Consider the following 15,077-nt stretch of genomic DNA (forward strand, 5'->3'; position numbering starts at 1 on the left):
TTCAGCCACAGGGTTCTCCAATGTGATCATAACCCTCCCAGGGGAAAGCTCGGAGGAATTGGGATCACATCAGCATCTATTTCCGATGTCATTTTCTACAATGTCAATGGGGAAGCAACAGCCTAGTGGTATTATCAGTGGATTGTTAATCTAGAGACCCAGGTAATGTTCTGGAGACCTGGGTTTGAATCCCACCACGGCAGATGGGAGAATTTGAATTCAATAAAAATCTTGAATTAAGAGTCTAATGGTGACTGTGAAACCATTGTCAATTATCAGGAAAAGCCCATCAGATTCACTAATGTCCTTTAGGGGACGAAACTGCCATCCTTACTTGGTCTGGACTATATGTGTCTCCAGATCCACACTAATGTAATTGACAATTAACTGCCCTCTGGGCAATTAGAGATGGAGAAGAAAGGTTGTCCCATCCGTTCAACAACTCTGGCCTCATTTCCACTGTCCATGCACTGCTGGCTTCAGAACTTCTCATTATGTCTCACAAGTTCTACTAGTTTTGGGTGTCAATAAGCTGTATGGTTTGCATTCAGACAACCCAAAGTGCCTAATACATGTACAAACATGGCTGTTTTTGACTCTTAAAATGTTGCAAATACTCTAGCAGCCATCATGTTATCTTGAGGGTCCAAGGCCTGATGCAGGTGAAATTCAGTACTAACCACACTTAATCCACAAATGGTAGGACTCTTATGGCATAGTTGTAGTGTCCCTACCTCAGAGATCTGGGATCAAGTCTTACCTTCTCCAGACTGTATAAACATCTCTAAACTGGATACATTTTTAAAAAAATATATCAACAATAGTTTTCATGCCTAGTTCCTTTGACACAATGTCTCATAAATACAGCAAATTAACACTACATTGAAAGGAAAGACTTAGAAATGTTTTATATTGTTGCTTTCAGTACATAAACACCAAGGTGCAAGACTATTAATCAAGCTGCAAACTTTATCATCTTTCAACGTGGGGGAATGAATGAATGAATACTGAAGTTTTTGTCAACAGAAGTTTGGGGATGGATGAAAACAAACTAAGATCGTTCTTCAAAAGCATTTTACCAAAAAGGGATGGGTCTCTTCAAAGGAAGTCAAAATATTTAATTAAGATTGCAAATGTTCTTTTATGAGACCAAAAGAAAACTGCAGATGCTGGAATCCAAAGGAGACAGGCAGGAGGCTGGAAGAACACAGCAAGCCAGGCAGCATCAGGAGGTGGAGGAGTTGACATTTCAGGTGTAACCCTTCTTCAGGACTGGGGTTTGGTGTGGGAGGACCCGCAGATAAAGGGGGTTGTGGGGCAGGACAGTGAGGTGGGGATAGGTGAAGGCAGATAGAGGGTACGACCTGGTCGGCCAATGGGAGAAATAAATCCGGTTGGTGGCATGGAGGGGTGAAAGGGAGGGGGAGGGGCTGGGAAGGGAGGTTATTTGAAATTGGAGAACTCAATGTTGAGTCTTCCGGGCTGTAGACTGCCCAACATTAGTTACTCCATGGGGTCAGTTAGCTATTACTTTTTGCAATATGTTGGCCTTACTTTCGATGGATAAGTTAATTTTCAATAAGAGAGAACACTGTTTTGTTTACTTTTTATGTAACCAGTAGGCAGCATCAATTGTTCACCAGAAGTAGCATAAGTGCTGTTAATTTGGCTGGGCAATTATACACTTTATTGAGGTACATATCCACAAGTCAAATTTTCTAACTGACATTTATCAACTCCCAGATGGCAACACCCAACAGTTCCATCTACAATAATAAGTTACCGCTGAAGATGGCCGGAAGAAAGTTATAAAAAAGAAAATACAATGATATAGGAAAATAAACCTTCGAGAGAAAACATTTGCACATGCAAAAGATCTTTCTAGCTTTGATGAAGTTGTTTCTAGCAGGCACACTTTTTCTCATTTGGGTCAGCAGGTTCAAGTTTTTGGGCAGATCCTCCATTGACTGAATCAGGTATTTGACTCTTGTCGACACACTGATCCATGCGTTTCATTATTAAGTCCAGCAATGCGATTATAGCTTGATCAATGCCAGCTCCAGTGGCAGCACTCGTTTCAAAGTAGGGAATTCTAGGGAAGAAAAGAACATGAGATATTGTTTGTACCATGTGAAAGGAAGTAAAGTGCACACCAATGTGAACATTTCATTTCCCACACATGGTATTTATGATCTAAAGATTGAATAGGAACCCAATACGTGATAGATCATATCATTAAAAATCACATACAAGCAATGTTTCTGCTAAGCTGTACAACAGAATCTGTTGCTTAGAATCAAACATGGTACCATATATGCATCGTTCCCCAATAAATAGCACGGGCACAGCTCACAAAATATATCATGTGCAGTCAATAAAAATGGATCTTACTGCTCAATGAAGTTTTAAAGGGATGACTGCATCCAATTCAGGCTCTGTCAAAATCGCATCTATTCCCCGTATGTCAAACGCTCCTAATCAAAGGCCTGGCAAACTCTGTGGCTTTGGCATCAATTTCATCTGTTTTGTGATGCAGAGGCAGAATACCAACTGGTCCCTGCTGTAGACATCCTTGTTACTGCATCAACGTGTGGAAGCACCAAAGGTACTTTGACAACAGAGAGAGGAGACTCCCCAAGCATCTTCACTCACTGCCCGAGAAAGTGAAGTCCACCTTTGAGACAGTTGGCCACCCTGGTTTAGACCGTCTCTACCACTGATTCTGTGCTGTACCCTCCACTATGCTCCCAAGAGACAGTTCTCGCCACTATCCAGCCACTTCTTTCAGGTATGCCATGCAATTTTCTGCAGAAGGCATTTGATTTGATAAGGTGGCATTACAAGCATTATTGCAGTAAATTAAAGCTAATGCTTAGGGGGTAGCATTTTGGCATGGGTAGAAGATTGGTTAACAGGAAGTAGAACACAGGCACAAATGGTTAATTTTTTTGGCTGGCAAGACGTAATGAGCAGTGTGCCACAAGGATCAATGCTGGGACCTCAAATGCTTACATTTTATATTTACATTTATAAAAATGACTCAGATAAAAGGATGGAAGGTATCGTAGCAACGTTTGCTAATGACGTAAAAATAGGTAGGAAAGTAAGTTATTTGGAGGAGATAGAAGGCAACAAAAATATAGATAATAGATTAAGTGAGTGGACAAAAATGTGGCAAATGGAGTATAATGTAGAAATATGTGAAATCGTCCATTTGGCAGGAAGAATAAAAATGAAACCTAATATCTAAATGGTAAGGGACTGCAGAGCGCTGTGATGCAGTGGAATCTGGGGGGACTCATGTATGAATCATAAAAGGGAAATTTACAGGTACAGCAAGTAATTGGAAAAGATAGCAGAATGTATTATTTATCACAAATTTAACTAAATATGCTTCAGGTACTTCTGAGACCACAGCTGGAGTACAAAGTACATTAGTGGTCACCCTATTTCAGTAAAATTGTAAATACATTGGAAGCAGGGACAGTTTATATGACTAAGACCTGGAATAAGAGGATTGCCATAAGAGTTAGGGCTGGAAAGGCTGTGCTTGTATCCACTGGAGTGAAAAAAAAAGGAAGAGGTAGCTTAATTGAAACATAAGATCCTGAGGGGTCTTGACAGGGTGAATGTGGAGAGGAGTTTCCCTTTTATAGGAGAGCCAAGAACCAGGGGTGGGGGGTCACTGTTTAAAAATCAGGGATCAAGCATTTAAAATAGAGATTAGGTTTTTTTTCCCCTCTCACAGTGTCTTGAGTCTTTGGAGGTAGATAGATTCTTATTAAATAGGGGAGTGAAAGGATAACAGGGATAGGTGGGAATGCAGATTTGAAGTTAGAATAAGATCAGCTACGGTCTATTGAATAGCCTCCTTCTCCTCCTAACTTGTTTGTTCATATGTTCCCATTCCACTCTCGGGCCACCTCCCCAAAACGAGTGGGAAGTGAGCAAGCAGGATTGAATGTGTCCTGGGAGTTGAAGTAGCATGGGTGTTCTTTTTGAATTAGTTCTGAACTCACATTACTGTACCAAATGCCAAAATCCTGTCCAGAATTCAAGTCAGGGCTTACCTTAACTTTCCAATTTTCAACAATTAGTTTGATGGTCAGTTACAGATATATTGACAAGTCAGAGGGAGAATCCAGTAATACTTAGAAATGAAAACACTGCTCGGACTGGGGTTCCACTTGGTAATATAAAAAGTGAGTCTGACCAGTGTGTCTCATTCACTAGGTTTTTCCTTCTTAAAGCATATTTCTTCATGAATAGATACAAATGCAATTCTACTTTGTTGAAGGAGATAATAAAAGTTAGGCGTGCAAGCATTCACCCGTATTTTTCTGCTAGTTCTTTGGCTTGATACTCCTGTACCTCTCTCTGATCGGACAAATCCACCTTATTTCCAATTAAAACCACATCAGGATTTTCACAATATGCATTTGCTTGAAGTTGGCCTGAATGTAAGAAAAGAATTAAGACAATTAGTAACTCAAACAGACTGAGGGTAGTAGTAAACAGTCCAAGTTGCTGCAAGCCAGGAATTTCAAATGCATGAGGAAATCTAATCAAAGTATCAAGTCTGGACATGCAGCCAAGTGTCAAAGAGTAAAGGAACTTTGTCCGTGGGGATTGAGCTCACTTCACAGACTGACGAAGACTGCACCAAAATGTCAGTAGTAAAACAGTCATCCTCATTATTTATGCCTGGATGAACCAAGTGAATCAGGTTCATCCTTCAATCCCTGGGAAAACAATACTGCAGAAAAGCCCCAATCCAAGTTCACAAAACCGGACTTCGGATGCCCTTAGTTTTAATTTCACGTATTGCAATATGTCTTATGTAGAGTATGATACCGAAGAGAGTAGGTAGTGTGAATTTCCATGGATGATCATCCATGAAATGTATAAATATTAATAACTTTGTTAGAGAGAAATAACCAGGACCGGTCTATCATTGGCATTATTGTTAACTATGATGTAGACTCTACAGCACCCTCGTGACTTCCTCAGCTACAACACTGACTGAATGACACATAATGCAGAACAAGAATTGAGAGTTGGTGAAAATGGAGTTGTCTAAAGAATATAATTACTGCTTTAAACACTACCTTATAAAGGATTTTCCAAATTTATGACCAACTGGAGAAGAGACATTAGCATTATACTTGGAAGGAGATGATGGCATACTGGTAAGTGTTCTGGACAAGCAATCTGGAGATAGTCCAAGGACCTCAGTTCAAATTCCAACACATCATTGGTGGAATTTGAATTCAATAAATATCTGGAATTAAAGTCTAATCATTACCATGAAGACAGTGTTGATAACTGTTTAAAAAGTCCAAGTGGTTCACTCAGGCTAGCCTACATATGACTGCAGACCTAGAGCAATGTAGTTGACTCTTAACTGTCCTCCAAACAGCCTAGCAAATCACTCATATTGCTCAAGACGCAAAGGTAGATCAGAAAGTAATTGGTGAAGAAGAGTTAGAAAGCTTCAAAAATATATTGGTAGATTGAGTGAATGAACAAAAATGGAGTCAATGGAGTTTAATATACAAAAATGTGAAATTTTCCGTTTTGATTTTTCATATGATTTGATTTATTATTTTCACATGTACCTAGGTACAGTGAAAGGTTTTGTTTTGCATGCAGTACAGACAGATCATAACATACATAACATTTGGCAGGAAGAATAAAATGAACCACATTATCTAAATGGTAAGACATTGGAGAGCTCTGTGATGCAGAACATCATATGCATGAATCACAAAAGGTTAGTATGCAAGTATAGCAAGGAATTAGGAAGGCTAATAGAATGTGCCATTTATCACAAAGCGAATTAAATACAAAAGAAGGAAGGTTATGCTTCAAGTATTGCTGAGACCACATCTGCAGCAGTGGTCATCCCATTTAATTAAAGTTGTAAGTGCATTGGATGCATATCAATGACTAGAAAGTCTTGGACTGTTTCAGTTCAAGAAGGCAGTGCATCATTATTTTTACAAGTAATAATGAACGATGAGTAATAAATATCTCTAAGCCAGCCAAACCCACATCCTGTGAATAAACTGAAAAATGTCCAAAATGTACATCCGTATTTATTTTGAGTAGAAGAAAGATTCTGCATCAGAATACAAAGGTATCTTTAAAAATAAAGCTACAAAGCTGTGCCTACAGAACATCCTAGTTTGAATTTTGTTACAATTTGTTTTACAAAGCTGAATCAGCCTAGATTAGTAAATCATATCGACGCATGTAGAAATCACTGACACTCCTGGTGCTACGGCATTCTTGTTTGTAAACAGGGTCTGAATGAAATTTAATGTCGCATCCATAGTAATTATACAAACACTTGTTTTGCATTTGTCGTGTATGTGTGCATTATTAAAATATATGGTATTAAATATTTATTTTGCCTCACTACACAGCACAACTCATATTTTCTTTCTTAATGATTGTTCTGGAACTGTTCTGTATGTTCTCAGATTTAGTTTAGAAAATGTAGTCACTGTATCAAAGTAGCACACTAAAGAGCTTTTCCAATAATTAACCTTGCACGAATTTCATCAATTGATGAAAGCAATTGATGAACATCAGCTCACAGACAGTCACATAATTATTGAACTACACCATTACATTACACAATGATTGAAGTTATTTTGGTGAAATAATATTGTTCCAGTCTAAAAATTTTCCAACACACTTTTGTTAAGAATAGTAGTGCCATATTGCTCATTGCACTTAAATGGCACAATAATGTTCTGTAACAGATTACATTTAGCAAGCAGAAAAATCGCATCCAGAGAGACAACTTTTCTTAGGGAATCCAGGTATTTCTGTAGAATAGATTGAACAAACAGTAATTTTTTTCTAAAATATCACTAACAGATCAGGCGCTCCAGCCCTGAAATTGTGTGTGTGTGTGTGCGTGTGGGGGGGTGGGGGGGGAGTTTGTCACAGCCCTCTAGAGATAGTGGTGGATGGGGGACAAGGTATTTTTCTGTCCAGAGCACGTCAGGCTAGTTCGCTGATGTTTTCCTGTATCTGACCACTCTTCCCACTCTGTGTCCAGATGGCAAGTCGCCTGCTACTGGGAAACCTATTTTAGCACCAATTAATTAGCATTTTCCTTGGGTAATAGAAGTTTTCTGCAGTTGCTTGGGACATAGGAGAACAGAACACAGTGAAGGTCGAGAGTACACTGAACAGTTTTGATCCTCTTATTTAGGGAAAGTTATTGCTTCATTGGAGGAAGTTCAGAGAAGGTTCATGACAATGATCCCTAGTATGGAAGGATTGTCTTCTGAGCAAAGGCTAAACTCTACTTAATGATGTTTAGAAGAAAGAGAGGTGATCTCATCAAAACATACAGATTCTTAAGGGGTTTGACATGGTAAAGGCTGAGATGATGCTTCCCCTCATGTGACTGGGAGCATTGTCTCCCAACAAAGGGGCACCAAATTATGACTGAAATAAGAAGGAAGTTCTTCTCTCAGAGGATTGTGAGTCTTTGCAACTCGTTGCCACAGTCAACTGTAAAGGCAGAGTCCTTTGAGATATTTAAGGCTGAGATAGATAGATTCCTGAATAATAGGAGAATCAAAGGCTATGGAGAAAATGCAGAAAAGAGGCCATGAGGAATATTGAATCAGCCATGATCCAATTGAATGGCACAGCAGGCTCGAGGAACTGAATTGCCAACCTATTCCTATTTCTCATGGTCTTATGGTCTTAGGTAAGAATGCCATGAAATGAACTATGCTCTTCTAACATCCTTTAATGGAAAGTATCAAATCACAAAGATGGTCCCAAACTGGCAGTCCCAGTATTTTTTGTTCTTGTGAAGAGTCAACTAAGAGCTCTTTTGGAATTTAAGTTCTGCTTTACTATATATCTCTCAGGAATTTATATTGAATTATCACATGCAGTTCGATTGCTACTTGCTTAAATATTACAGTGCGCTTGAGCATTCCACAAATTATATGAAAGGAATAACTAGATGGGATCTTGCAGTGTTGATTTAGAGGTAATTACAAGCCAGGTTGTCACTGGACCATTCTATTCTTCTTTGAATAATTCCATTAACTGCGATGAGAACTGGTAGGGGCCTCAGTTCAAAACACCAGTCAAAGCTTGGCACCTTAACAATGCACATTCCAGCTGCTAAAATTCCTTTGAAACTGCAGCCCTCTGAATCAAAGGCAAAAAGTAATCCTAACAGAGAGACAGGAGAATCATTTAAATGTACCCCTACTGCAGTAACCAGTTGAGACAGAATTTCAAATGATTTACATCCCACTGATTTCAATAGAAAACCAATTGCCAGATTAAAGTGATGCTGGAAAAGCACAGCAGGTCAGGCAGCATCTGAGGAGCAGAAAAATCGACATTTCGGGCAAAAGCCCTTCATCAGGAATATCAAAATTCCTGATGAAGGACTTTTGCCTGAAACATCGATTTTCCTGCTCCTCAGATGCTGCCTGACCTGCTGTTTTTTTTCCAGCACCACTCTAATCTGGACTCTGACCTCCAGCATCTGCAGTCCTCACTCTCGCCTAGAAAACCAATTGCGTCTAAGACAGATAGCCAATCCAATCTCATTGATTTCCTGTCAGGTGAGTTGGGTTAAAATAACCCCCGCACACAAGACTCTCATACATTCTGGCCTGGGCTAATAAGTGGAAAGAAACACTTTAAAAATGCCAGACACCACCTCCAACAACAAAGGCCCTCAGCATATACCTTTAAAGCTCAATGGTATTGCCATCACTGAATAATCTTGGGTCACATGTGACCTTAATCTTAACTGGAATATAAAGAATACTCCTTCCTGCTGGGTTGGGTGCAGCTGTAACAAAACTCACCAAGCTCTGCAGCATCTGGAGCAAACAGTTCACTTGATCAGCCACTTAGCCATCCATTTAAAGATCAATCCTTCTGTGAGCAGTACACAAAAGCAGCAATGTGTACTAGTGACAATGAATCCTCAACGCTGCTCACCGTGGTGTGAGATCCACCCGGAAGATTTGCTACCACCATCTGCTTCCCTGTGAGGGATCTACAGGGCCTCCTTGATCTAGTGTGGGAGAGGAAAGCTACCTAGTAGTCGAACAAGAAAAGGCTCTTGTCTTAAATAAAATAGTTTATTGCATCATGGTTACTATATATAAGTTACATTGTTACTGAAACTTTGAGATAGATTTTGATATAAAGTTTAACACCTCTGAGGTCCACGTATGTTTTGCCTCATAAGACTGTATAAGCATCTTCTAATTGGGCAGTGTTATGCAGTCTTCAGCATTAAACCTTTCAGACGTTTACACTTTTATACAGCATCTTCTCCCAAGCTTTATTTCCATTATTAACTTTATACACTAAACTTCTTATATTAAAGTTCTGATGAAGTGACACTGGACCCCAAACATTAATTCTGCTTTCTCCCCATAGATGCTGCCAGATTTTGACTAAACTTATGCACTTGTGTCTATGATGGTATTTCCTTGGCCATTTCACATCCACCATCTCAGATGGTAGATTTCTATCCTCAATCTACTGCCAAATCTGTGTTAAAGTGTGTTGGCTTCTTGCTTCAAATTGTTCATTAGATTGGATACTTTTATTTCCCTACAGTGATTGCTATTATTGGCAAAGTCAAGATATTAACTTGCTCAGTTATATTACTGGAGGATTGTTTCTTACTTGGCATGATTTCTGTCACAAATACTCCTATTTTTTTCTTAGGAATCAAGAAAATGTTGGCAATTAGTGATAAATATGTGGTGTGTTTAGTCTGAGGGCAGGGCCTCTGGAAGAACCTAACCTCGAAACTAACCATTTTTCATGAATGTCATTTTGTTACCTAGAGCACAGGCAGGTTTATTTCAATGTCAGATTAAAGTCAAGCCCATTTTGTAATAAAAATCACTGTTCAACTGTTCACTGCCAAATTTCAGGAAACAATTAACCAAGGTGTATAGAAATATTCTCATTTGAATCAATGAAAGTTTGGTTGATATTGTAAAGATACTTTTTACTCTTATTCTGGACTTTGAGTAAAATGAGTATTTTTTGGAACCTTGTATAACTATGTTAGACCTTTTTTTAAGTCTTTCAATTTGGTAACAAACACTTAAAGTATCTGTACCTAGGTATCCTGTACCTAAAATGGCGCCAAAGAGGTGACTTCACCAACTTTTAACTGCACTCGTTTGACTGTACGTGACAATAAAGGCTATTCTATTCCATTCTATTTTGCAAGACTAAAATAATTAAATGTTCTGTAATTTGAAAAGAGTCTATTACACATTTTGAAGCATAGGTAGGTTGGGCTGTTACATAATAAGGACATCTATTGAAATCTAGAGACACAAAAAATAATTAAGTTTGTCAAGTCCACTCCAGTGACATCCATTTATGATAATTCTCTAATGGATCTCTTTTCAATGGCCAAAATTAATCCTCGTTTTAGGGTCATTAACCTTTCTTCTGTAACCTTTTCAAAATCTCTTTAACCTTTTTTCAATCTGACAGGCCAATCTCTTTTTAAATGTACAATTTGACCCTGGAATAATTACCTTCTCTGCAAATTAATTTCAAATATCTACTCTTCTGTGACAGAAAAAGCTTTTATTCTCATTTTTAACCTTGCTCAAGTCTTCTGAATTTTGAACCTTTGCCCTCTAGTCGTATGTGTGCTATTCATAATAAATAGCTCATGTTCTTATCCTTCGCTTTTGAAAACAGCCAAAGTGATTCCCCTCAGCCTTTTCTCCAGTGAAAATAAGTTTAATTGGTTGAGATTGTCATTTCGATGTAGTCCTCTAAGGCATGGAAGTATATTGGATAGTAACTCTGAATACTTTTTCACATATCTATATCTTTTTGGAGACTGGGCAAAACAGTTTACAAGAACATTATTGATCTGTGTGTTTTGAAGTGGCAGGGTTATTTTTCTCATGTACTCTTTTAAAGTTACAGAACACATATTTCAAAATCATTTTCCGTTCGGTGCCCCCTATGCAATTTGGCATTATAAATGTGTCAATACCAACAGCAGGCAGGGGATGAAATAAACCTGGAGAATTCCAGAGAAACTCAGCGTCTGTCAAGATGGAGACAAACAGAGCTAAGATTTTGAGTCCAATACGACTCTTCTTCAGAGCAGGATCATACAAGCATCCAACTGATTTATTGGTTTACTACTGGGTTCTGAAGAAGTGTTGGTGGAGCTAAAATGAGAATTTAGGAATCATGGATAGTACGTTTGTAGACGGTACCAAAATCGGTGGTATAGTAGACAGTGATTGCAAAGGGATCTGGATCAATTGGACAATGGGCAATTTGCATAAATATGAGGTGTTGCGTTTTGGTAAGATGAGTCTTACACAGTTAATGGTAAAGCCCTGGGGAGTGTTGTCAAACAGAGAGACCTAGAGAATCACGTACATGGTTCCTTGAAAGTTGCGTCACAGGTAGACAGAGTAGTAAAGAAGGTGTTTGGCGAGTTTGCCTTCACTGGCCATGGCATGGATTATAGGAGTTGGGAGGCCATGTTGAGGTTGTACAGGATGTTGGTGAGCACACTTTTGGAGTACTGTGTACAGTTCTGTTCACCCTGCTTTTGGAAGAAAGTTAGTAAATTGGAGAGGATGCAGAGAAAATTTGCAAGGATGTTACTGAGACCAGACAGTTTGAGTTATAAGGAGAAGCTGGATAGGCTGGGAATTTTTTCAGTGGAGTGTCGGAGATTGAGGGGCTACCTTATAGAGGTTTATGAGATGAAGAGGGGCATAGATATGGTGAATAACAAAGGTCTTTTCCTTAGGATAGTGGAGTTCTGAACTGGAAGGCGTAATTTTACAGTAAGGGGAGAAAGATTTAAAATGGACCAGAAAAGCAGTTTGTTCATCCAGACGATAGTTTACATATTAAATGAACTGTCAGAGGAAGTGATAGATGCTGGTACACTTACAACTTTTAAAAGATATTTGGACAGGTATATTAATAGGAGAGGGTTAGAGGGATACGGGCCAAATGCAGGCAAATGGGACTAGTTTAGTTGGGAAACTTGGTCAGCATAGATGAGTTAGACCAAAGAGTCTGTTTCCATGCTGTCTGACTCTATAACTGTTTCTCTCCACAAGTGCTGCCATACCTGCTGAGTTTCTCCAGTATTTACTGTCTTTGTTTCAGGGTTTCAGCATTGAGCAGCAATTACTGTTTTATATGCTGTTGCATTGTTTTGAAACTTTGGAGAAATAAAAAAGTCAAAACAACAGCACTTTTAAAAGGGAGAGGAACAGACAAAGGAAACACATTGTGAGATCAATGCAGGAGGGGGAGGGAGAGAGAGAGAGAGAAAGAAAGAATCCTGCACTGCTAACTGCCACAGCAGTGAACCTGCACAATTACTGCCTTTGCTGTTGAATTCATGTATCACTGGACATCGGAGTGCATCTGGGAAAATTAACAAACAGTGAAATTCACAACTAATCTTGGAGGAACCTGTTCGGGAAAGGTCACAACACAGAAACAGGCAAACGGATGTTTTACTTGTGGCCATACAGTCAGTCTGTAGTAGTGAGTAGAGTGGGTTCTTTCTTGATTATATGTTTTATTGAGATATGTCTCTTGATTAAACTTAAAATATAAGCCATAGGTATTACGTTAGCCTGGAGCAATGTTTTGTAGAGGAATAAGACCGTGCTATTTTCTGTGTCTGTATACTGAAAGAAGCAAAAATGGCCTGTAGTAAAGTGATACGCTCTTCTTGTTGGATGTGGGAGTTTTGGGAGAGTTTACGTGGTGCTGAGGATTATATCTGCAATAAATGCTGTTGGTTGCGATCCTATCAGATCAAATGGATCGGTTGGAGAGACAGTTAGAGGCAATGAGGAATTTACAAGAACAAGGGGATGTAATGGATGGCAGTTATAGGAAGGGGAGAATGTCTCAGATACTGTCACATAGATGGGTTAACTCCAGGAAAGGTAAGACAGGTAGGCAGGTATTGCAGGAGTCTTCTGTGGCTATCCCCATTTCAAACAAGTGTGCTGTTTTGGAAAATGTAGGGGGTGATGGATTCTCAAGGGAATGTAGCACAAGCAGACACGTTTCTGGCATTGAGACTGGCTCTAACGCAATGAGGAGTATGTCAGATTCCAAGAGGGGACTCTCTAGTCCAAGGTACAGACAGACATTTCTGAGGCCAGCAGTGAGAAATCAGAATGGTGTGTTGCTTTCCTGGTGCCAGGATCAAGAATGTCTCAGAGAGGGTGCAGAATGTTCTCAAGGGGGAGATGAGCCAACAGGAGACCATTGTACACATTGGAACCAAAGACATAGGAAGGGAACAGGTTGAGATTCTGAAGGAAGATTGCAGAGAGTTAGGCAAGAATTTAAAAAGGAAGTCCTTGAAAGGAGTAATATCTGGATTACTCACGGTGCTACGAGCTAGTGAGGCAGGAAAAGGAGGATAGAGCAGACGAATGGATGGCTGAGGAGCTGGTGTATGGGAGAAGAATTCACATTTTTGGATCATTGGAAGCCCTTTTGGGGTAGAAATGACCTGTAAAAGAAGGACAGATTACACCTAAATTGGAAGGGGACTAATATACTAGCAGGGAGATTTACTAGAGCTGCTCGGGAAGATTTAAACTAGTACAGTGAAGGGTGGAGGGGACCCTGGGAGATAGTTGGGGGGGGGGCGGGTGGGACTCAGGGAGATAGTGAGGAAAGAGATCAATCTGAGACTGGTACAGTTGAGAACAAAGGCAAGTCAAACCGTCAGGGCAGGCAGGGACAAAGCAGAGAACAGGGTAGGACTGATAAATTACACTGCATTTATTTCAATGCATGAGGCCTAACAGGAAAGGCGAATGAACTCAGAGTATGGTTCGGAACATGGGACTGGGATATCATAGTAATTACAGAAACATGGATCAGGGATGAACAGGACTGGCAGCTTAATGTTCCAGAATACAAATGCTACAGGAAGGATAGAAAGGGAGGCTAGAGAGGAGGGGGAGTGGTGTTTTTGATAAGGGATAGTATTACAGCTATACTGATGGAGGATATTCCCAGAAATACATCCAGGGAAGTTAGTTGGGTGGAACTGGGAAATAAGAAAGGGATTATCACTTATTGGGATTGTATTATAGACCCCCTAATAGTCAGAGGGAAATTGAGAAACAATTTTGTAAGGAGATCTCAGTTATTTGTAAGAATAATAGGATGGTTATGGCAGGGGACTTTAACTTTCCAAACATAGACTGGGACTGCCATAGTGTTAATGGTTTAGATAGAGAGAAATTTGTTAAGATTAGATTCCCAACAGATTGGAAACAGGCCCTTTGGCCCAACCAGTCCACACCGACCCTCCGAAGAGTAACCCACCAGACCCATTTTCCTCAGACTAATGGACCTATCCCTATGGGCAATTTAGCATGGCCAATTCACTGGACCTGTACATTTTTGGACTGTGGGAGGAAACCAGAGCACCCGGAGGAAACCCACGCAGACACGGGGAGAATGTGCAACTCCACACAGACAGTCACCCGAGGCTGGAATCAAACCTGGGATCCTGGTGCTGTGAGGCAGCAGTGCTAACTATTGAGCCACCGTGCAAAACTTTTATGATTCATTATGTGGATGTACCTACTAGAGAAGGTGCAAAACTTGACCTACTCTTGGGAAATAAGGCAGGGCAGGTGATTGAGCATTTTGGGGCCAGCGACCATAATTCTATTGATTTAAAATAATGATGGAAAAGGATAGACCAGATCTAAAAGTTGAAGTTCTAAACTGGAGAAAGGCTAATTTTGACAGTATTAGTCAAGGACTTTCAAAAGCTGACTGGGGGCAGATGTTCACGGGTAAAGGGATGGCTGAAAAATAGGAAGCCTTCAGAAATGAGATAACAAGAATCCAGAGAAAGTATATTCCTGTTAGGGTGAAAGGAAAGGCTGATAGGTAAGGGGAATGCTGGATGACTAAAGAAATTGAGAGTTTGGTTAAGAAACAGAAGGAAGCATATGCCAGGTATAGACAGGATAGATCAAATGAATCCTTAGAAGAGT

General features: G+C 39.8%; 1 protein-coding gene across 4 annotated transcripts in view; it reads right to left on the reverse strand.

Moving 5' to 3' along the window:
* Window positions 1-1,664: 1,664 nt before the first annotated feature.
* Window positions 1,665-15,077, reverse strand: part of rab27b (RAB27B, member RAS oncogene family) — a 136,796-nt gene continuing 123,383 nt past the window's right edge. For all 4 annotated transcript variants that reach the window (XM_043721496.2, XM_087990595.1, XM_043721577.2 and 1 more), the window contains exons 5-6: window positions 4,331-4,454; window positions 1,665-2,092 (exon numbers count right to left, since the gene is read on the reverse strand). In XM_043721496.2, the coding sequence (XP_043577431.1) occupies window positions 1,903-2,092; window positions 4,331-4,454 (314 nt within the window). In that variant the 3' untranslated portion in view covers window positions 1,665-1,902. The remainder of the gene's footprint in view (window positions 2,093-4,330; window positions 4,455-15,077) is intronic.

The sequence above is a fragment of the Chiloscyllium plagiosum genome, unplaced genomic scaffold (genome assembly GCF_037043375.1).
Source record: "Chiloscyllium plagiosum isolate Xiang-an unplaced genomic scaffold, Cpla_swu_hap1 HiC_scaffold_1, whole genome shotgun sequence".
Lineage (NCBI taxonomy): Eukaryota > Metazoa > Chordata > Chondrichthyes > Orectolobiformes > Hemiscylliidae > Chiloscyllium > Chiloscyllium plagiosum.